Here is a 24,391-nt window from a genome sequence, read left to right on the forward strand (position 1 = left end):
GGAACATGACGGGAGTCACCACCCTAACATTGTACGCAGGGCACGTGTCTGTGCATATCCGTCATCAATTGTGGCATGTCCAATGTTACCGGAACGATCTTGGCACATACATAGACCCGCCACATGTGTAGCACAATGTTGGCCGCCATTGCCGCCAGAATGGCAAATAATGTGGTCGCCATTGCCGACCAGTAGCAAGATGCCCCATACATGTGGGACGACGCCAGAACGCGCTTACATGATGCCCCACCATCATGCATGACACTGCCGAGCATGCAACCACAAGCGCCTCGTGCTCCCATGTGGCTGTCGTACAACTGATGTCGTGTTGGGCAGTAGAAAACCGGAACATATTGGGAGCATCACACCTCTCTCATTTTGGTTTAGAAAAAAGAGTCATTCTAGGACCTTCCAATAAATATTTGTCTATCTTTAAATAACATAAACATATATATATATATATCGGATAAAATAAAGGTAAAAAATTCAAAGATGAGTCAATTCCAATAAATATATGTATTATTTAAAGATAAAATAACTAATGAAATGTGCATGAATAAAATTAAATTCATAAAACAAATGTAAAAGGCATAAATTACAAAAGCTGGATCTTGATTTCACCTTTATGATCAGGCCAATTTGGAAGACTTTTACTCTGATAGGGTCGACCGTTTTACTCCCTTCCGGTTGTGTGGTCCCTCAGAGGCTGCTTCGATGTTGACTGAGAGATTTTAAAATGCAAGTAAAAGTCAGTGATAATACCTAAGAATGCCTTCTATATGAATATCCATGCAATGGACGAATAGAAGTCTTTAAATTGATATTTAAATAACATAAAGATGATGCTACTTGTTAGCTCAAAATTTTACAAACTAGAATAATTTTTTATGATACAATAACGCAGTGTGTTATTCAAGTAGACTTATTTAAACATGATTTTTCCACCGGTGGTGCAATATTGAAGGGATCTATAATATAGAACTTCTACATTGCTTCCCCTTGAAAGAAAAATAAAAATATATGGCTATACCTCGTGCTGTAATCCATGTGTATTAGACCAAAGAAAAAGAGTGTGAATAAATTTTAAAAAGCCATGTTCATGTAAAAAATTAATTTCCTTGAATCACAAAGGTAAAAACTTTTCAATCCTAAAAATGCAAAACTTCATGTTTTCACTGACCCACATACTTAATAAAAAATACAAACTAAGAGAAAATATAACTACAAAATATTATTAAATATGCACCAAACTGACATATCAAATAACTAGATATGCTTGATTAATCCTATGAGGTAATTTTAAATCTCTGGCTTCTAGATTTTAACTATCCCTGAAACATAAATATTGTAATGTTGCGACCAAGATGATGTACTTAGGTGGATCAGGTGTCAATCAAAATCACTAGCTTGAAAGTTTTTAACTTTCAGAATGTAAATATTTATGGCAGTGACCTATGAATCTGTACTCCTCATCTCTATTTTAATGTTTTGACATATAATTACCATAACAAATATCCTTTAAATGAGGATGTGTTGGCTTCACAACCTAGAATGTTAACTCTGAACAGTGACTATAGTGTCATATGAATCTCTCCAAATGCAAAATTTACAAATATTTTTAAAGGAATCTAATGTCTTCAATGTCCTACTATTTCTCCTCTTCCTACACCCTGTATGAAGAGGGATAGAGATGAGGACTTTATCCTGTCCAGGAAAAGTATATTTTGAACATCTCCTTTTCAATTGTACTATGGTCACATGATCATCTCTCCAATGTTCTTAGGTGAACATATGATAACCAAATATTCTTCAGGTTGACCCCTTCCCCTTTTTAAACTTGATAATAATTAATTATATAGAACCATCAAGCCAAAGAATAAATAAATAATAACCTCCATTTTGTTGTCTGTTTATTGGATACCTTACCCAGTTTATGTTGTCTGTTTTCTTTTAAAATATGGTAACCCTATTCAGTATTTCCCAAACAAATCCCCACTGTCTAAGCCTAATTTTGGATGAAAATTTCAACAGAAATGCTTTTTATATTCATGACTTATTACAAGAACTAGGCTTAGGGTTGAACAGATGGAATAACTACCATTCAAAAGTATTAAAAGGTACCATCTCTTCCTGAGAGTTGGTTTCCATTCTCAGGTAGAGAGTCAAAGAAAGAGATTGAGATAGTGATTGCGATAGATATAAACATAGGGATACAGATAGAGATAGACATCGATATATATACAGAGATATGTTTGTCGACAGATAAATAGATAGACGGAGAAAGAGATTGAGGTGGAAATAGAAATAGATAAAAATAGGGATATGCATGGAGATATAGATAGAGATATAAATAGATTTGCAGATAGAGATAGAGATGAAAGAGAGTTCAAGATAGCAATGGAATAGGTAAATATAGGGAGAGCAATAGATACAGAGGGAGCAGAGATGGAAATGGAGATGGAAATAGGTAGAGATAGGGATGGAGATAGATATAGAGATAGAGCAGAGATGGAGATAGAGATGGACATAGAGATAGATACAGAGATAGCACAGAGATGGAGATGGAGATGGAGATGGAGATAGAGATGGATATAGAGATAGATACAGAGACAGATAGAGTGATAGAGATAGAGATAGATACAGAGTTAAATAGAGCAATAGAGATAGATAGAGCGATAGAGATAGAGATAGAGATAGATACAGAGATAGATAGAGCAATAGAGACGGAGACAGAGACAGAGACAGAGATAGAGATAGAGATAGATACAGAGATGGAGTAATCAAAAAGTACCATCTCTAACTGAGAGAAGAAACCTAAACCTAATAAAAAACATCATGAAGAAGACTACTCATGGAGCAACTACACCAAGATTCTGGGGGACAGGCAATTTATTATTTATTCACCCAGAAAAGGATGCCAGCAGTCAAGTTTCCAGCTCATTGTTTTGGCACAGGGCAACCATTGTTTAAAAAGGAGTTGACCAGCACAAGAAAACGCCGAAAAAAGAGTGAAATTATTGTCTATGGGTCAGGAGATGAGCGAACTTACGCGTCGTCCAAGGCAAGAACACCAGGAAGAGGCTTGCCCTCCAGCAGCTCCAGGCTGGCGCCGCCGCCCGTCGAGATGTGGCTCATCTTATCGGCCAGCCCCGCCTTTTCCACCGCCGCCACCGAGTCTCCACCGCCGATTATGGTCGTCACCCGCTTTCCTGACAGCTCAGCCAGCTTCTTCGCAATTGCCTGGGAAATTTTAACCAAGAAATAAATTACAAAATGCTCAAAGTAAAGGGCTTAGGGTTTCCTTTGAATTCATGTGATCGCGCAACACTCGGAGGTTTTAGAGTTTAGGGGTTTAGGGTTTAAGGTTTAGGGTTTGAGTAATCTTTCGTTGGTACTGGGGTTAGGGTTTAGGGTTTCCTTTGAATTCATGTGATCATGCATCACTCCGAGGTTTTAGGGTTTTGGGGTTTAGGGTTTGAGTAATCTTGCATCGGTACCGGGTTTAGGGTTTCCTTTAAATTCATGTGATCATGCATCACTCAGAGGTTTTAGAGTTTTGGGGTTTAGGGTTTAAGGTTTAGAGTTTGAGTAATCTTATGTCAGTACCTGGTTTAGGTTTTAGGGTTTCCTTTGAATTCATATGATCGTGCATCACTCGGAGGTTTTAGGGTTTCCTTTGAATTCATATGATCGTGCATCACTCGGAGGTTTTAGGGTTTTGGGGTTTAGGGTTTGAGTAATCTTACCCGGTTTAGGTTTTGGGGTTTCCTTTGAATTCATGTGATCGTCCATCATTCAGAGGTTTTAGGGTTTTGGGGTTTAGGGTTTAAGGTTTAGGGGTTGAGTAGTCTTACGTCGGTACCGGGTTTAGGGTTTCCTTTGAATTCATGTGATCGTGCATCACTCGAAGGAGGTTTTAGGGTTTTGGGGTTTAGGGTTTAACGTTTAGGGTTTGAGTAATCTTACGTCGGTACCGGCAGCAAATTTGGCAAACTCGAAGACTCCCATGGGCCCGTTCCAGATAACAGTCTTGGTGCTATCAAGCGCCTCGCTGAAGGTTACGATGGAATCCGGACCGATGTCGAGGCCCATCCAGCCGTCCGGGATGGCTGATGCCGGCACAATCTGCAAGACAAGGCGACTCGATATTATTATTTTGAATCAAAAAGAAATATAAATATATTTAGAAATTCCTACATCCAGACATTTTCTTTTAAGCATATTCAGCTTTGCCTAGAAATGAATTTTTTTCAAGAAAAAAGCTAATAATATTTTTTTTTTGAAAATAAGGATAGGGGAGATCACACAAAGTTGGTGACCTTCCCAGAAGAAAAAAAAAAGAAAAAAGCTAGTTATCCAATAAAGATGCAACTCAGAATCATGAAGATGCATTTTAAATACTTTTGATATCAAACAAATATCACATGGAGAACAATAAACGCATGAACTAAATCAATTAGTCAGATAGAATATTCAAGCCAAATAGGTTCAAGTAATAAAAAATAAAAAATAAATTGCACATATCTTCAACAAATTACACATTTCTAGACTAAACTTTACCAAGATGAATACAAAAAACATCTCAAATGAAATTTTCTTCAAATCTACGATTATAATCATCATACCTGGCTATTTGCATCAGGGGCAAACTTGTCGGCCACAACGACATCGGTGGGCAAGAGAAGGGACACTCCTTTAGCCTTGGCCTTCTCGATCAGTGCCGTGGCGAGCTCGAGCTTGTCTTCTTCCACCAGAGACGAACCAACCGAATAACCCTGGGCCTTGTAGAAGGTAAAGATCATCCCTCCGCCGAGAAGCAGGAGATTAACCTTCTCGAAGAGAGACTCGATGACGCCGATCTTGGACGAAACCTTCGATCCTCCGACGATCGCTGCGAATGGCCTCGTAGGGTTGGACACGGCTCCGACAAGATAGTCGAGTTCCTGATAGAAAATTTCAGTTTACGAATAAGATACAGGGAATCATTAATCTGATAAAAGAGAGAGAACTGTAACTCAAAAATTCACAATTTCACTGCCTGCCTTATTTTAAAGAGGACATCCATGAGCAAAAAATGACCAAAATACCCCTCGCATGGGTTGGGGTATGGATAATAAGTCTGTAATAGTAATAGAAGTAAGAAAATGATCTGACAAAAGAGAATAATTGTCGAATATTGAAGTATCATAATTGTCGTAGAACTCTACGAGGGACGGAAAATGATCTGACAAAAGAGAGAGAGAGAGAGGGAGGGAACTTGTCTGCGTCGACATGATGTCTTTCTCTGTTTTACACTCTTGACCTTACATTTTCTGAAATTGGGCATATACCCCTGTACGGTTCTCTTGTAATTACCGTATAAAGGGAAAATATAAACTATATATTAAGTAATTTGACCTAAAATGCACAAGACTTTATTTTCAAAAACAGGAGTCACATCAGAGACTAAACATTTGCCACCGAGATTCATTTATAAAATAAATAAATAAGAAAGATAATAAGAAATATGATAAGAAATATAAAATATAAAATAAATAAATAAGAAATATAATAAGAATATAATATATAAAATAAATAAATAAGAAATATAGAATATAAAATAAATAAATAAATAAGAAATATAAAATATAAAATAAATAAATAAGAAATATAAATATAAAATATAAAAATAAGAAATTTTAGGAGTGGCGAAGAAAAAGTCTACAACAACGCAGCGCCAAAAAAGTCAAATTAGGTTCTGAAAGAATGCCAGTCTACGAGAATCCGAGAACGGCATCTAGTAGAGAATAGCGGATGTTCAAAATAAAGTAAGAAATAAGAAAAAATAGAATATACGGCCGTACCTTCTGCATGAGAAACCCGGCGACGGAAGGCCTGAGGTATTTAGTGACCCCTTCGGTAGAGGCATGCGCGCGATGAGCCGTTCCGAACGCATCATTAACATAAAGATCGGCCAGAGAAGCCAATTTCTTCGCGAAGTCGGGATCGTTCTTCTCTTCTTCCTTGTAGAATCTCACATTCTCGAGGAGCAATACACCTCCCTCGGGCAAGGCCGCGACCAATTTCTCAACTTCTTCTCCGATGCAGTCATTCGCTATCTCAACCTGTTCAAAACAAGGACATCAGATGATAATATGATTCAGCATCCCAGATGACAGCGACAAATCGACAATAACAATGCAAAATGATGCGTCGAGTCATTGTCCAAGTAATTCGATGACTGATTCGTCATCGTCTTATCATTATTGGTCATCATTATCTCCTTATTAGTCTCATACCAAAAACAGATGACAATGATGAATCATGATGATCATCATCAAAATCATGACTGAAAATTTGGCATCCTCTCATCATTGCCTTTCAAATTAGTATTGCACCAAAAACAGATGATGATGAAGAGAATATAGTCATCATTTATTCATCGAATCGACATCCTGGATGTGAACCCTATTATCATCCAAGGTTGGCAGATGATGATGAATCCCTCGTTGACATAGTCATCATCATCATCTGTTTTGATACAATACTAATGTCAAGACAATGATGAGACTACGAAAAGATGATGATGTAAGATGACGAGAAGATGCCGAGATGATGACGAATTTTCAATCAGATGATTTTGATGATGATCGCCACAATTCATCATTGTCCTCCTCCAAATAAGCAAATTTGATTTCATCTCATTATCGTGTCTAACAATCTCTTCATTCTCCCATCATTGTTTTGCCATTTGTCTCGATCAAAAAACAGATGACGATGGCTATGAGGAATTCATCATGATCTGGCAACCCAGAATGATAAATTACATTTCGATGAAAAATAAACATGGTAGGGCATTAAGTCTTACATTGATACCAAGAAGCTCTGACAGTCTTGGGACCAGAGGTTTCAAGCTGTACTTGGGGGTAACGCCTTTAGGGCGCCCCTGAATATCACAAAAGATTAACATAAGTGACATGGAAATCAGCCGTCTGACACCAGACTCATCAATTTAAGCAAGAGAAAGAAGTATACGTCTTAAGACGCAGCATTTTGATATTTTAGACAACCGACAAACTAATTTCCAACAATGTGCCATTGTCATTCTCACCTCTTGTTCTAGCGACTTAAGAAAAATGAAGAAAACTAAGGTAAAGCAGGGAGAATAGAGGGAGCCAGGATTGAAAAAAGGAAATAAAAAAATATTTATGAAGGTAAAATCAAACGAAGATAAAATAGGCAGAAACTCAGCCTATGAATAAACTGACGCAAATCACTCGCAAATCCTTGTTGTGTACGATCGAAAAAGGAAATAAATGCCATAAATATTCTGAAAAATGATAAATCGTAAACATTATAAAAGATTTCAATCATGTTGTGACAGAAAGAAAGGTAAGCGAATATTTTTCTTCCACGATGAAATTACCCCACAAAACAATAGAGGAAAAGGATTACTTGTTTCCTTTAAAACAATGGACGAGTGAAAAGTCATATGAGAACCCCCTGCAAAAACCTCATTAAATAATAAGCCCTTTCTTTTTTTTGAATTAAATTAATAAGCCCTTTCTAGATCATTAACAATATTATTTCTTTCATCAAGGACAACAGACCGCCACTAATGCACATTTTACACCTGGCCTACATTCGGAATTATCGTATATTACTAGATAAGGACAATTTTCTCATCAATTTTTATGATCCATCCGCAAAAGAGTCCAAGGGCTGTTCTACAGCTGGATTTTCACAACTAGGGAAGCAAAATAAAGAAGCAAAGGACATTGCAATGAATTTTTAGACTGAAGAAAAAGTTACTCAAAAAAGGTACGCTGAGGACCTCGGAAAACAGAAAATTCATCCCGTGAAAAAAGGGGAGGAGACACCAAATCAGCAGTGGAACCTCGAAAATTCAAGACAACTTCAAAAAATCAATGAATAACTTGTTCGTTAGAAAGTAATAACTATTAAGTTGCAAACCATCACTTTTTCGTGACAAACGTCAAAAGGTTCTCAAACACCCGTCTATTGATCCCTCAAGAATATGATTACTGAGGAGATATCAATCTTGCATGATTCACACGAATCACTATTGATGAGAAAGGCTTTGCATGATTCACACGTATCAATTTTGCATGATTAGCAGCAAGAAATTCATGAAAAAAAGATTAAAAAGAAACTCATTCAGATTATCGTTTCTCGATACAAACATTGAAGACGATAAGCAAAAAAAAGAAAAACGGCAAGTCGTGGGAATTGCAGAAATCAATGAAAATAAATTCAAAATAAATAAATAATAATAAGCAGATCACCATTTTTCTGATAACATTTTTTTGCAAAACACAAGCCGAAACACAACTGCAAATCATCATAATTTGCATACATTCAAAACAAAGTAATAATTATGAAGTAGCAAATCATTGGGTCGATCACCGTTATTGGCTGATCTTCCATCTTTCTTTCAAAAAAAAGGTACAGATCATCATTTTTTCATTAAAAAATCAAAAAATTTAAACAAAAATACAACCGCAAAACCATGAGAATTTCAGATATCAATGAAACAGCCATTCTAACTACGTTTTTGAAAGAAAAATTCGTGAGAATAAAATAGCAAAGTGTCATTTTGGTCGTTGAAAAGGGTGCGTACAAACGCAAAATAGTAACTCAGAGATCAAATCTCGTAACTGGTGTCTAGAAATCACAACCGATTTTACACACAATAATGGATCACTGTAGCAGAAAGTGAAGGATTGACAAAGGCGAACAGTTTCAGATTACAAAGTGAAGAGAAAACAAAGCAGCAGTCGAGTCTCGAAACAAATGAAATACTTAGTCTTAAGAGTAATAATATTACAGTTACATGCCATCATTTTTCTCAAGACAAATTGAAAAAGTTGAGCAAAAACACAACCACAAATCAAGAGAATTCTATTAGAGACTGAAAAGACATTCAAAGGAAAGTAACAATAATAAATCACCAGCCAATCTGTCGGGTCATGACAAACATTGAAGCAGTTAAATAAAAACACCAGGCCGAAAAATCATGCATTAAAAAAAGCAAACAGGTTCATAATCCGAAGAGAAAGGTACCAAAGCAGCAGCGCTGTCTCGAAAATTCATGAGACTAGCAGAAATCAACAAAAAGATCATCAAAAATAAAATAATAAAAAACTGAAGGTAAGCCAAAAATTCATGACAAATATTTAAAACATTCATTGAAAAAAGTCCAACAGTTCCATAATCCGAGCGCAGACTGAAGAAATCACGAGAATAGCATAAAAATCAACGAAAAAATCGTCCAAAATCAAAATAATAATAATAGTTCAGTACAAAACTGAAGGTAAGCCAAACATTCATGACAAACATTGAAACATGCACTGGAAAAAGCCAACAGGTTCATAATCCGAGGAGAACGGCACTAAAACAGCAGCGCCGACTAAACAAATCATGAGAATAGAAGAAACTTCAACGAAAAAATCCTCAAAAGTCAAATAATAACAATAGTTCAGTACAAAACTGAAGGCAAGCCAAAAGATCATGCCAAACATTGAAATCATGCATTGAAAAAAGTCAACAGGTCCGTAATCCGAAGAGAACGCCACCAAAACAGCAGCGCATACCACAAAACTCACGAGAATAGCAGAAAAATCATGGAAAATCCATTCGAATTTAAAATAAAAACAACAGTTCAGTAAAAAACTGAAGGTAAGCCAAAAATTCAAGACAAATATCGAAATCGTGCACTGAAAAATCCGACAGGTTCATAATCCGTCTTAAACTCCAAGAGAATAGAAGAAAAATCAACGTAAAAGTCGTCCAACATAATATAATACTTATAGTTCAGTACAAAACTCGAGTTAAACCAAAAATTAATGAAAAACATTCAAATAATGCATTGAAAAAAGCCAACAGGTTCAAAATCCGACTAAAATCCATGAAAATAACATAAAAATCAACGAAAAAATCATCCAATATAAATAATAGCGATAGTTTAGTACAAAACTCAAGTTAAGCCAAAAATTAATGACAAACATTGAAATCATGCGTTATAAAAAAAGCCAACAGGTTCACAATCCGACTAAAATCCGAGACGATAAGCTAAAAATCCACGAAAAAGGCGTCCAAAAATAAAATAACAACAGTAAAAGCACCAAACAAACCAATTCCTCAAAACAAACCTTTAAAAAAACACAAATATAACAGTAATCCTAGGATCGAAGCCCTCACCAGGTGGCTGGAGAGAATGACGCGAGCTCCGCGGTCGATGAGGTACTTGATGGTGGGGATGGCGGCGCGGATTCTGGTATCGTCGGTGATGTTGAGGTGCTCGTCGAGAGGGACGTTGAGATCGGCCCTGACGAAGACCTTCTTGGCCTTGAGATCGGCCTCCTGGAGATCTCCCACGCTCCTCTTCGCCATCTCTCGATCTCCTCCTCTTCCTTCCCTCTTCGAGCTGAGAAATCTGCTGAGTGACTGCGAGTGGGCTCGATCTGAGCCCCAAAATCTCGGTTTAAATAGGGTCCTGGCTCCTGTGAGGGATGACGACATGCTGACGTGTGCATCCCCTTGTGCGGGCCTCATCTATCCCGATACTAGTGTCGGACTACGGCATCAGGACAGATGCTGTATTGGATACCGAAAATTAGGGTTTGACATTTTGGACCCGGGACCGGAACCGGCGGTCCACCATTTCCAGGGGGACCAGCCGACAGGAAACGGCATGTCCGGGACGTGACGCACGTGACGTGACGGGACGGATGACGACCCGTGATGAATGGTATCGTGACGAAATATTCATCACGCCACCGTCTCGTCATGCGTCCGAGGAAGTTTAAAATTTTCTTCACGTCACCGTCACCGTGACACCGTCTTCGTCACCGCTGACGGAAATAATAAGATTTCTTTTTATTATGTTAATAAACATAGTCGAAGCATAATATTATTTATTTTGCTATGTTAATATTTATGATATTTATTTTTCTATGTTAATCCGTCACGGCCGTCATCCGTGATGGAACTGTCGTCACGTCACGCATCCCGGGGTATCCGGTCACCATCACGTAGAGCCCATCACGCGTCACCATCACCGTCACGCCCCATGCATTCGGTCACCATCACCGTCACATCATCCATCACGTGTCCGTCACAGTGACGTGTGACGTGACGGATTACGTTTGCCGATCCCTACTGGTTGATCGGTCCGGATCGGTACGGGTGTATATTTAAAAAATATATAATGTTTTTTGTTGGTCAACCCCGAGAGCTTTGCCTCTCACCCCCATGCACGATCCACATCCCACGCACTGCCCATCTCCTTCCCCATTGCCCGCTACCCCCGCGCTCGTCCGCCGCCCCCGCTCGTCTGTTGTCTCTCCCCTCGCCGATTCGAGCGCTCGGCGTTTCCCCCGCACTCGCCGCCGCCCCCCTTCCCCCCTCGCGCTGGCCGGCCCCCCTTTCCCCCCGATCTCTCGCCATCGCCTCACCTTCCCCCCCACCTCTCTCGCCGCCGTCCCCCTTGCTTCTGCCCACCACTGCTGCCACGTGCCCTCCTCACGCTCGCAGCCGCCCCCCTCCAACTATTATTTCTGAATATGTTCGTTAATACTCTTATTTCTTATTTCTTACTATGCTCGTTCTTATTCTTTTCTTATTTTCTTGTTTTATTCTTCTCTTCTTCTTTTCATCTTTATTTACTCTTATCTTCTTCTTCTTCTTTTTATTATTTCTTTTTGTTCTTATCTTCTTGTCGTATTCCTCTTTTACTTTTTCTTCTCTTCTGATCTTCATTACTTCTTGTCTTCCTTTATTCTTCTTTTTCTTCTAATATCATACTCCTTTCTTCTTATCTTCACTTCAGGTCGTCTTTATTCTTCTCTTTTCTTCTTATTTTCATCTTTTTTTCTCTTATCTCTTATCATATATTATTTTTCTTTATTCTTCTTTTCCTCTTTTCTCTTCTTCGTTTTTTTCATCTTTGTTATCTTCTTATTTTTATTCTCTTCTTCTTTTATTCTCCTTTTATTCTTCTTATTTTCATATTCCTTCCTTTGTATTGTTCTCTTCCTCTTTTACTCTTCCTTTATTCTTCTTTTTTCATATTCTTTCCTTTTATTGTTCTCTTCTTCTTCTTTTATTCTCCTTTTATTCTTTTTTTCATCTCTCTTCCTTTTTTGTTCTCTTCTTATTTTATTCTTCTTTTTTCATTTTTCTTTATTTTTATTGTCCTCTTCTTCTCCTTTTTTTCGTATTTTTTTCTTATTATTTTATACTAGAAGAATATTTGTTTTTCATGTTCTAGTTGGTTTTGTTTTGGTACTCTTATTTCTTATTATGTTGGTTAGTACTCTTGCACTATCTCATCTATTATTTTCTCTTTAAGTTCCAAGTCGAATCAGCTTTGGATTCATGAATACCAAGTACTGGACACTGCAAGAACTGAATTAGAGATAATGGATGACTCCCCGACTTCCCATCGTCAAAAGTCATCGCCTGTCTTGCAGTACTATATTAAAAATAGTGACGGTAACTACAAATGCAAGCTTTGTAAAAGAACAAATAGAATCATGACAAAGGATAAGATGGGGAGCACATCAAAGTTATGGAAGCACCTAAAAGCATGGCTTATCAAGGAATACAATGACTTAAAGCCTCCTATTGCTGTAAAACCTATCTCAGGTTATTTGACAAAAACTTCAAAGTATTCAGGCAGATCTCTGGAACAAGAAAAAGCACTTTTGTTGGACCTTGATGTGAGGGTGGATCTACCATTCTCACTTATTGGCCATCCAAAATTTAAGAATGTTTTAACCTTCTATGTACAAAGTGATGATGCATATATTTCAAGTTCCAAGACTGTATGACGCACAACAGCTGAAATATTTACGCAGGAAAATTAGAAGCTGAAAGAAGAACTCAAACCAATATAAAAAGTGTCACTCACGACGGGCACTTGGACAACCTCAAACCATGTAGCTATACTTGGGATCACTGTTCATTGGACTGATACAACATGGATACTTCGTGAACAAGTTCTAAGTGTTTGCCAAATAATTGGTTCTCATCAAGGTGCATACTTGGCAGAGGTAGTGCACAATGTGTTGAAGGACTATAATCTTACCAACAAGGTATGTAATCATCAATTTTTATTATGTAGCAATTACATGTTTGAATTGTTTTTCTTTTTTTCCTAGGTGCTCACCATCACAACTGACAATGCTAGTAATAATAAAACCATGGTTGAAACTTTAGAAAGGTTCATGAAGTGTTCTGGTTCAGACTTCACCAACCAATAGCACGCAACATACATGGCACATATTCTAAATTTGGTAGTTCAAAGAGGCCTGAAGGAGCTACGTATTTAACGTTTTTAACTTTTTCTAATGAAAATCCTTCTTTTGAAAACATTTGGCACATAATTTGACTCACATTACAGGGGAAACAAGCTCACTTTGCAAAGATATTGATGACCAAGATATCCTCCTTAATAATACTCAGATTTCATTTAAATAAATTCTATATAGATTTCAAAGACTTGTCCTTGCAGTTGGAGCATCACCACAGAGAGTTCACCACTTTCGTACTTTATGTCATGATTTGGGCATGGAAAATCAAAACTTTCTCATTGAAGATGTGCCCACCAAGTGGAACTCTACATATGAAATGATTGAGGCAGCTTACAAGAAGAGAATTGTGTTAGATAAGATGGCAAGTGATCATCTAAACACAAACAAAGTTAGCTATTCAATCATGGCTGAAAAATGGGATCTCTTGGTAAGGTTTTCTGATGAACTATAAGGCTTTCATGATGCTACTAACATCCTTTTGCAGTCACGAACCATTACATCATCTATTGTTTTGAGGGTGCGTCAACTTCTGTTAGATCGATTAGACTCTGCTATTCATGTGCTGGATGATATACATCCTGAACTCTCAAGGTCACCAATCAAGGAACAAACAAGGTCGCTTAAAATTGCATATGGTGCAGCGAAGGAGAAATTGATAGATTATCAACATCACTTGAAGTTAAAGCCTATGTTCCCCGTTGCGACAATGTTAGACCCACAAAAGAAGCTTTAGTTTATTCTCGATGATGAAAAAATTTTCTTCATCCGCACTACTGTACAATTGCTCAATAAAGTGTCCAGCTATTTAACTTCCACTAACCAACAAACTATTGAAGAACAACCACCTACACTTGTAAAATGCTCAAAATTAATGGTTGCACTGATGGAGCGTGACAATGAAACTACAAGTCCAAGTCAAAGATCCACTAAAAGTGAATCAGATAAATACTTGAAAGAGTCTTGCATTGGTCCTCGTGATGACCCACTCAAATTGTAGTCTGAAGTTGGGTCTGCAAAATATCCACATCTTGCGACTGTCGCAAATGAGTTCCTCTCTATATGTGCGTTGAGTGTGCCATCAGAGCGTCTCTTTTCAGCAGGAAAAGGAATTTTCACTTTCAAAAGAGGACAGCTATCTGTAGAATCTATATCCATTTTGATGACTTTAAAATGTTGGACTTATAAAGCCGATGAGGAGAACAAAGAGGAAGATGGTGAAGTGGAGGAAATTTCATAGGATGACGATTAAGACTAAAAGTTTTATGATCATTTTTCAAAATTTAGATTGCCTTTTCCCATTGTGTGTTGTTTACTCATGATATATGTCTATGCTTCTTTTAGGTTGTAACAGCAAGGTGGTGCCAAATCAATGTTACTTTGGAGATTGTGCCTTGATCGAATTGAAGAGAGCTAGGAAGCAACATCTAAATGGTGCTTTTCACTTTCCAAGATGGATATTGTAAATTTCCTTGTAATGCAATATTCTTTTAGGAAAATTTCTTGCCAATTTTTCATCTTTGACTTTGACTGGTCAAGTTGACGGGACCGGGGCCAGACCGGGTCCGAGCAAGATTGGATCCTAACCAGACCGAACTTTAGGTAAGGTTTAGGTCCATGCCAAAAAACAATACCAGACCGGGTCCGTCAAACCCTACCAAAAATCAAATCTTCGGTATCATCTTTTTCTGATATCTGGATATCAGATATCGGTTGTTACGGTACTGGTATTCGATATCGATATCTGTCTCGATGTCATCATCAGCGTTTGTCTCTTGGGGAAGATGATGATATCAGATATCTGACGTGGATATCAGATTTTGGCATCCAACTTAGAAAGGTTGTTAAAAATATAATTTCACCATCATTTTGTAGCGGTTAGAAAGGATCAACGTGGGCAAGAGGGTAATTAGAGAGCTTTTTTATTTGTTAAGTGGCTCTTTTATTTATATACAGCTGAATCTTTTTTTTTCTTCCATATGGGATAACTGGATTTGGAGTTTAACATCAAACTCCGAATTCTTTTATACCATATGGAAGACAATAGAACCTATTTATTATATTAAATATATTAAATGAGCTGTATTTATTGGACGAGGTATTAATATATTAAATATATTTTATATAACGGGCTTAAAATATAGTACCTATTTATTAAAATATTATTATATTATTTAATATATATTCTACCTCATTTAATAAATACAGCGTAATATTACTATTTTCTTCCATATGGGATAACAGGATTCTGAGTTTACAGTAAATTTTGAATCCTGTTATCCATATGGAAGAAAATAGAAATCTTGCGTTGTTTACATTAACTGAGATTAAAAACATATCAATAACATACGACGTTGGTGTACATAAATCGATGAATGTGATGATAAATATTATTTTTTCTATCGATATCGGATATCGATATCCGGCTACTGATTCTAATAGCTGGATATCAACATCTGATATCCAGTATCTGATGCCCGTTTCGTCCTTACCCCTCTGATTTTCGTCTTCGATATCCGTCTAGACATAAAGGATGGATATCGACCGATATCCAATATCTGATATCAGACACCGCCCTGGTATTCTTCCGGATATCGGATATCAGTTGTCTGATACCAGATATCAGACGAATATTGGTTGGACAATCCCTAGTCGCAGGTGCTCTCTTCTCTCTCTTTGCTTTCTCTTTATTCTATCTCCCTTTCTCTCTCTTCTCTCTCTAATTTCTCTCTCGTCTCCATCTTCTCCCTCTTCTCTCTCTTCTCCCTCTAACTTCTCTCTCTTCTATCTTCTCTCTCTTTTCTCCCTTTCTCTCTATATTCTCTCTCTGCCTTCTCTCTCTTCCCTATTTTCTTTTCTCCTTTTTCTCTCTGTCTTCTCTCTCCTTTCTTTTCTCTTCTCTCTATTCTCTCTCTATTTTTCTCTTCACTCTCTCTTTTCTCTCTATTTTCTCTTCACACACTCTCTCTCTCTCTTCTCTCTATTTTCTCTTCACTCTCTCTCTCTCTTCTCTATTTTCTCTTCACTCTCTCTCCCTTCTCTCTATTTTCTCTTCACTCTCTCTCTCTCTTCTCTATTTTCTCTTCACTCTCTCTTTCTTCTCTCTATTTTATCTTCACTATTCTCTCTCTTCTCTATTTTCTCTTCACTCTCTCTTCTCTCTCTATTTTCTCCTCTCTCTCTATTTTCTCTTCACTCTCTCCCTACTCTCTCTATTTTGTCTTCTATCTCTGCACCATTTTTATTAAGTATCAAACATCTAACCATTAATATCATTGCACTTATATGGTTTATCAAGCCTTTTATCGAGAAAAGTTTAATTTCATAATTAAAAAAGAGAATTTCCTAATATTTTCATAAATAACTGCAACCCAATTAGTTTGAATCTTAAGCTGGGATGTTTTTATTTTCCTATTTCTTAACATATATCAATCATGTGATCTTAAAGAAACCCAACGCAGTTAATCATATATTGGTTTAGACTTCAATAAAATCATTTAATACCATTAGATTATGTAATTCGTATTTATTATCTGTACTAAAATATAATGTCTGAAAAATACTTAATAAAATGCTATTTCAAAAAGGTATCTGAATAATAAGCAGGACCAAGGCCAGGTAATAGTGTATATTAACCTATGCAAATTCTATTTTTATCTAAACAAGCACTCATTTTTTTTTAGGTCAACCATGACAAGGCTTATTATATATCCCAGCATTTACTATGAAGTGAATAATAAGAAACTAAGTTTAAAGAACAATAGTTCATTTATTTTTTTATTTTGAAAGTACATTAAATTGGTGTAGGGTTTAGCATGGCACGTCACGTAGTGTCACAATCTGGTGGCTCCTACTTACATAAAAAAAAATTGTATATTAAATTTGTTAATCATTTTTAAACATATATTATTGATAAATTAGTGGTGTCTCTGCATCTCATTCTTGAAGTGCATCCCTATCTTGGGGTCCATATCAATAGTTGTGCAAACCTGAGCTGGAATGTCTCTCTATCTCATAATTTATACTTAACCAATAATTTATTGATATATCTTTTACTTCCAATATTTCTGCTGAAAAATATATCTTGGGGTCCACATTTGAGCCATTATTATTTAGTTCTTATTTAAATAAGAAGTAAATGATAATGGCTCAAATGTGGTAACAAATGGGCAAGTATTTTAAAAACAAATAAATTTTTAGTATGTGCAGGATCCTCAACTATATTTTTTATTAAAATAAACCATTATCTTGTAGATGATCATAATAAGTTCTCTCTTTCTCTCCTTCCATACTTGCATATCTTTAAATAATTTAATTGGGATTAAATAATGAAATTTAAAATGAAGGGAAACAATGATCATGAATGTCTAGTGTGTCAGTATGACCCTCAAAATAACATATTTATTGCCTTTCCTTTCATATCTTTTAAATAGACTATCTAAAATTGTATAATTTCCCTTATCACAACTGATTGGAAACGGATCTTATAAGGCATTTTATATTAAGGCATCAACGTACAACCAGTATATATTATATTTTTTATTTAATGGAATGGCACAAAGTCCTTTTCCATGGGATATAAACTTGGTAAGGTACAGAAGTTGGCTTGCTGAATAGGCTGGGACAGAATAATTATTTGTGAATTGAATAAATCTACTACAACAGGGATCTTTGCCCAAACATGTGCTGCCACTGCTGCTTGAACAAAGGGAGAAGATGTGTGGATGCATATTCCATGTCTTCATCGAAGATCTTCATGGATGCATCTTCATGGTTTTTACAATTGCAAATCAAGAACCAAATTGAGAAAGAGCCAAATTAAGTCTTGCCCATAAAATACATAATTTATAGTAGTACCAGACATGAATAATAAATGCTATAATGAGGATGGGTATGTTATTCCACACGCATAATGTCCCCTGCTAGATCATGTCAAAGAACTGATCATAATCGACATATATCTATAGCACCTAATCATTATTCCAAGTCTAATTTGGAATTGGCAAGGGCTGGATAACTCTCACGCAAAGTCACATCTCATATCCCTTATCCCTTATCACAAAGAAGACGAGCATAAGGTTTCGTCCATAAACTTACCCATATTGGGGATGTCCAATTCAATAATATCTTGTACATGCACATTGATAACATGCATGTTTAGCGCTTCAATATGATCATATTTACATGTATATTTGCATTTTAAATGACTCATATTTGAATGTTATCAAGCTTAAAATGATTAAATTTATTTTTAAAACAATTTTCTGAATTTTTTGCATTTTTGGGATTTTCTAACAATGAATTCTAAAAGAATATAACTTTTGAGACAGAATATGATTTTTCTGGATTTTTTAGACATCAAATTTGGAAAGATATGAATTTTCTAAGTAAAAAAAATATATTTATACGTATTTTTGGTCTTTTATTTTATTTAATATGATTTTTTGAAGTATTTTTTATGTTCTTTTTGCACAGGGTGACGTGGCAGGCTCACGTCCACTCATTTAAAACAAAAAAAGAAGAAAGAAGAGGGTGACATGGCACGCTGACGCTCTGCCACGTCAGCACTTGACAAATAGTTTTTTAATATTTTTATTTTATTTTATTTTCTTTGTCCTTTTTCAGGTACACATGGCGCAGAATACAAAGAGCGCCTGCACGGAATACGAAAAGTGCGGAATATCATGCGCTTTGACTTCTTAACGGACACGGAAAATGAGGATGCTGATGAGGAGAGAGAAAGAAATCAAGAGCTAGGATTGGCTCAACTTTTGGTCTACAATCTGATAGAGCTGAAATTTTCAGCTTTGCTTCGTCTACCTCTTCTCTTTTCATCCATGCTCTCTCATCCATAAATAGAGGCCTGGATCATTGTAAAATTTTTATTGAACTTGCTTCCTACTTGTGTGGGCTGATTGAAAGATAATGAGTTTTAAGATCCATCAAGTGTGTTCTTGTTGTCTTGGGTGTGTGGGAATGTAAGGATCTAAGGTAAGTGTCTTCGCCTTACGTTGTTTCTCTCCCGACATCAGCGTTATCATAATTATAGTTTTTAATCAACTTTTCATTTATCATTTGACGTACTTACATCCCCATTATCTCGTCTCTATCTTTATCATCATATTGTTTGAGCATTCGTTCACTATAGTATCCGTTGCATCATCCACCTTATTCATGTAACACTGCGTTATTCTCCTTATATTTCCTCGATATTACTATCTCGCAGATTCTACTCTTGTATTTATCTCTTCTCCAACTGATAATCACTACAGACAGAAAATTAAATCATTAATCAGCGTTCCTGTGGAGACGATCCGTACTCATCACTAACTAAATATTCGTCAGTACGGTTAAATATAATTTTTATTGAATAATCTCAATTACCGACGACGAAATTAAAACCCCTAAAATTGAGATTACCATACGTCTGCATTCCATCTTGACAACAACCTACTCACATAATAAAGCAACTTTTATGTAATTTTTTATTTGAATTTTTTAATAAATTGTTTTAAATTACTTTCTCTGCATCCCGAGGACGTGTCTCATGATAAGAGAATCAAGTTCTGAGTTCACATCATGTCTCATCTATGTCTTGGATTTTGGAAAGGGAAGTATGCCTCATAATTTTATATGCGAACTCCTAATTAGAGGGTCTCATTTTCATTCTGAATCAAGTCTCACTTTATTGTTACATCTATTTATTTCATCCTTCTGGTTGATGATTCTCATGTCTTCTCTCTCTCTATCTCCATCTCTCTCTCTTTTCCCATTTCTCTTTTTATCTTACATCTCTTAAAACGGGTTCTTATTCCAAATTCAATAATGAAACTTCAATCAAAGAAAAAAAAACAATGAAGTTAAAAGCATCAAATCAGCAACTTTTGTTGGTCGTTTTAAAAATCAAAGGGAAGAAAAGACTTTTTTGAACAGATGAACAACATGGCTGATTAAGACCCTGACACAATGTCAATATTCAGATGTTTTTATTCAAACATACATTCTCTTCTCATTGCTGATCCTCATAGCCTCTCTCTTTCTCTCTAGAAAAGATACAATACAGCTAGAGATGATGGAAGGGGACTGAATTACCTGAGGGAGACCGACGAGCCAAGCTGGTCAAACCTGCTTAAGCTGCAACAGGCACAGCCTCATCCAGGGCCAATACTCCAGGAAGCTCCTTCCCCTCCAGCAACTCCAAACTGGCACCGCCGCCCGTCGAAATGTGGCTCATAACATCTGCAACGCCGACCTTCTCGACAGCGGCGACAGAGTCTCCACCTCCGATGATCGTGGTCACGCCCTTGCCGCTCAGCTCGGCCAGCTTCTTGGCAATGGCCTACAAAAAACAAAGAAGAGATGTTGACCAGACAAACCAAGACGATAACAAGTACATAACATTGTGATTAAATTTATGCGAATTCCTTATAAGTTGTTGTTAATTAGAGAAATCGAATCGATGGGTGGTGAATTGGGGTGTGTACCTCTGTTCCAACAGCAAACTTGTCAAACTCAAAGACTCCCATGGGTCCGTTCCAGATGACGGTCTGGGTCGTCTCAAGAGCATCGTTGAACGTCTTCACAGAGTCCGGGCCGATGTCAAGACCCATCCAACCATCAGGGATGGCATTTGCCGCAACAACCTGCAACATTCATGCAAATATTAAAAAATCCATACAGGAGCTGAGCTAGAATCATCTCGGACAGTCAGGGACTGGCCCAAAATTTGATGCATAGATCTTCAAATTCCAAAGATTTCTGAACTTAATCCTAGTGTTGGCTCATTTTTTAAAACAAATTCTACAGAAGCTAAATCTGATCTTATCAAAGAAATCCAAGTAAAATATGTCATTGCTAACGTATCAGGGATAAGAAACTACTTTGAAGGAAGAATACGATGTATACCTGGCTGTTAGCATCAGGAGCGAACTTGTCGGCGATGATGACATCGGTGGGCAACAAGAGGGAGACTCCCTTTGCCTTTGCCTTGGCAATGAGCGAAGTGGCGAGTTCGAGCTTGTCCTCCTCCACCAGAGAAGAACCCACTGACAGGCCTTGAGCCTTGTAGAAGGTGAAGATCATGCCTCCGCCGAGGAGGAGGATGTCAACCTTCTCCAGCAGCGACTCGATCACACCGATCTTCGAAGAGACCTTCGACCCACCAACAATGGCAGCAAATGGCCTCTTTGGGTTCGACACAGCTCCAACGAGATAATCAAGTTCCTAAAAATCAGTAAACATCCGACATCAATTCTTCCTTTTCCAGCCATTAATCAAGTATGGATACCTTAAACATAATTTAATTTTGGCACCAACCTTCTGCAGAAGGAATCCAGCCACAGAGGGCTTCAGGAACTTGGTGACTCCCTCAGTCGATGCATGGGCACGGTGGGCAGTACCGAAGGCATCGTTCACGTAGATGTCAGCAAGGGCGGCAAGCTTCTTGGCGTATTCTGGATCATTCTTCTCTTCCTCCTTGTAGAACCGCACGTTCTCGAGGAGGAGCACACCACCCTCAGGAAGGTCAGCAACCAACTTCTCAACCTCGGGGCCAATGGAGTCCTCAGCCTTGACGACCTGTTTAGGCAAACAGGATGAGAATGTTCAGCAATGAGTCAGTTGGGTTTGGGTTTGGCGTCAGCCAAGATCATGATGATGATTATGATGGCAATGATGATTATGACAATAAAAACGATGATGGTTCATCATTTTTATTGTCATATCATCCAACTGTTGATAATGATGACCAAGTTTAGGGACAAGGATGATGAATTTGTGATCATATGCTAACCAAGTAGTATCACAAGAACATGGCGGGAAAAATTTACAAGAGTTGGAGGTTGGATGTTCAGACCTGGAATCCGAGGAGCTCAGAGAGTCTGGGGACGAGTGGGCTCAGGCTGTACTTTGGGGTGACCCCCTTTGGCCGGCCCTGAAAGAAGCAATAGAAACAATCAGTGATGACAGATCAGACAAAAATGCATCACCAAAAGTCTATTTTGATCAAAATGAAATGCATGTAGATCCCAAGTTTTATATTTCTTTCAAAACGTGATGCCATATAATTCATAAAATGCATAACAAAATGCTATACCAGATCATACTAAAATGCATATAGATGCAAAATTCTATATTTCTTCTTCTAACAGTGATGGATAATGATGCTAAATAAAAAAACATTCTAAAATTCTGTACTGATCATACTAAAATGCCGATAGATCTCAAGTTCTTTTGAGAAGGGAGAAAATCCATGGCGGTAGCCATTGATTCTAAAGTTAATTCCCACTCAGATAAAGCTTATTCTAAACACACTATTTAACAAAATGCATATAGATCAGAAGTGCTTTAACTATCTGGAAACAGAGGTAGTGATCATAATAAAATGCATGAGCAGCCCGCTTCAATAGAATAAAAAAAAAAGAAATACGCCTTTTACTAAAGGGCGAAAACCCAATCGAGAAATAATTGGCCGTTTTGTAAAATCCCACTCAGATAAAGTTACAGCCAGCTAAATGCTACCCACAACTCAAGGGAAAAAACACGAATGACTTCCATGCAGGAGACTTTGATCGACTGAAGAGATTGTTAGAGGACATTCCACATCCAGATCGTGAATTTGAGAATTTGAGATAAATAGATAGATAGATTTAGAGAGGTGGATATTACACAAAAATGAAACATGTTTTCAAAGGAAATGTAGACATCCCACTCGGTACCAAACAGATTCTAAACTTAATTCTCACTCCTCAGATAAAGCTAGAACCATCTAAATTCTACCCAGAATTCAAGAGGGAAGAACATGAAAGATCTTCATACCCAGAATTCAATCAACAGAAGATACCCCACGAACCGACGGAGAATGCAGAAAATTTCAGAACACATTCCACATGCACGCCAAGTATCCGAGCATTAGAGATGGAGAGAGAGACGGGTTTCACTCACCAAACTTAATTCTCGCTCCTCAGAACCATCTAAATTCTACCCGGAATACAATCAACACAAGAGACCCCACAAACCGACCGAGAATGCAGAAAAATTGGGGAGAAATCCCAAAATTTCACAACACATTCTTCAAAAAAACCGAGCATTAGAGATGGAGAGAGAGACGGGTTTCACTCACCAAACTTAATTCTCGCTCCTCAGAACCATCTAAATTCTACCCGGAATTCAATCAACACAAGAGACCCCACAAACCGACGGAGAATGCAGAAAAATTGGGGAGAAATCCCAAAATTTCACAACACATTCTTCAAAAAAAAAAAATTCGGAGAATTAGAGACAGAGAGAGAGAGAGAGAGAGAGAGAGATGGGTTTCACTCACCAAGTGACTGGAAAGGATGACCTTGGCGCCATTGCTGGTGAGGTGCTTGATAGTGGGGATGGCAGCTCTAATTCGGGTATCATCGGTAATCTTCTGGTTATCATCGAGGGGGACGTTAAGATCAGCCCTGACAAACACCCTCTTCCCCTTCAAATCAGCTCCGCTGAGATCCCCAACGCTCTTCTTCGCCATGGAAACCACTCCTCGAGGTCCTCTAATGGCAGACCCACCAACCTCTCTCACTCTGGAAGCGATCTTCATCACCAGGGAGGAGTCTGCAGCGGCCCCGGCGAAGCCCAGGCGGCGAATTGGGCTTTTTAGAGAGAACCCATTTGGGGAAACCGCGCCATTTCTACGGGAAGAGGAAGAAGAGTGGAGAAGAGAGAAGGAGGTGGGAGAAGCGGCCGCCATTGATGGGCTTCTGGGTCTTACTCCGCTGCTGCTGCTGACAGGGTGAGACGAGGGGAAGAAGGGGGGGAAGAAGGTTGGTCTTATTCCTTTGGTTTTTTGAAGGGGATTTTGGATTCTGGGGGATTCTGTGGAGGAGAGGAGGTCTGGCCCAGGTGGGTTGGGCTTCAATGGCTGAAATGCAGCGCTTTCTTATCTTCGAGGAGAGGTTGCAAACTTGCAAGAAGACGGTCGTTCGTTGATGCTTGATGCTTGATGCTTGATAGAGATGGAGAGAGAGGGGGGGGGGGCGGAAGGGGATCAGAGGAAAAAGATTGGACTTTTTCGATGGAGTTTGTGAGCTGGGAAG

The 24,391-nt window shown here is 37.8% G+C and overlaps 2 protein-coding genes across 2 annotated transcripts; both read right to left on the reverse strand.

Annotated features, from left to right (window-relative positions):
- Nucleotides 1–2,871: 2,871 nt before the first annotated feature.
- On the reverse strand, nucleotides 2,872–10,469 carry LOC144704166 (phosphoglycerate kinase, cytosolic). The gene is made up of 6 exons (XM_078576452.1): nucleotides 10,201–10,469; nucleotides 6,848–6,925; nucleotides 5,844–6,104; nucleotides 4,626–4,943; nucleotides 3,967–4,125; nucleotides 2,872–3,240 (listed from the first exon to the last, which is right to left on the reverse strand). The coding sequence occupies exons 1-6, from the start codon at nucleotides 10,390–10,392 to the stop codon at nucleotides 3,046–3,048; spliced, it is 1,203 nt and encodes a 400-aa protein (XP_078432578.1). The 5' UTR covers nucleotides 10,393–10,469; the 3' UTR covers nucleotides 2,872–3,045.
- Nucleotides 10,470–20,349: 9,880 nt separating this feature from the next.
- On the reverse strand, nucleotides 20,350–24,161 carry LOC144704767 (phosphoglycerate kinase 3, cytosolic-like). The gene is made up of 6 exons (XM_078577292.1): nucleotides 23,635–24,161; nucleotides 22,168–22,245; nucleotides 21,630–21,890; nucleotides 21,219–21,536; nucleotides 20,798–20,956; nucleotides 20,350–20,652 (listed from the first exon to the last, which is right to left on the reverse strand). Exons 1-6 carry the CDS (start codon nucleotides 24,043–24,045, stop codon nucleotides 20,443–20,445), a joined length of 1,437 nt encoding a protein of 478 aa, XP_078433418.1. The 5' UTR covers nucleotides 24,046–24,161; the 3' UTR covers nucleotides 20,350–20,442.
- Nucleotides 24,162–24,391: the final 230 nt, after the last annotated feature.

The sequence above is a fragment of the Wolffia australiana genome, chromosome 6, assembly GCF_029677425.1.
Source record: "Wolffia australiana isolate 7733 chromosome 6, ASM2967742v1".
Lineage (NCBI taxonomy): Eukaryota > Viridiplantae > Streptophyta > Magnoliopsida > Alismatales > Araceae > Wolffia > Wolffia australiana.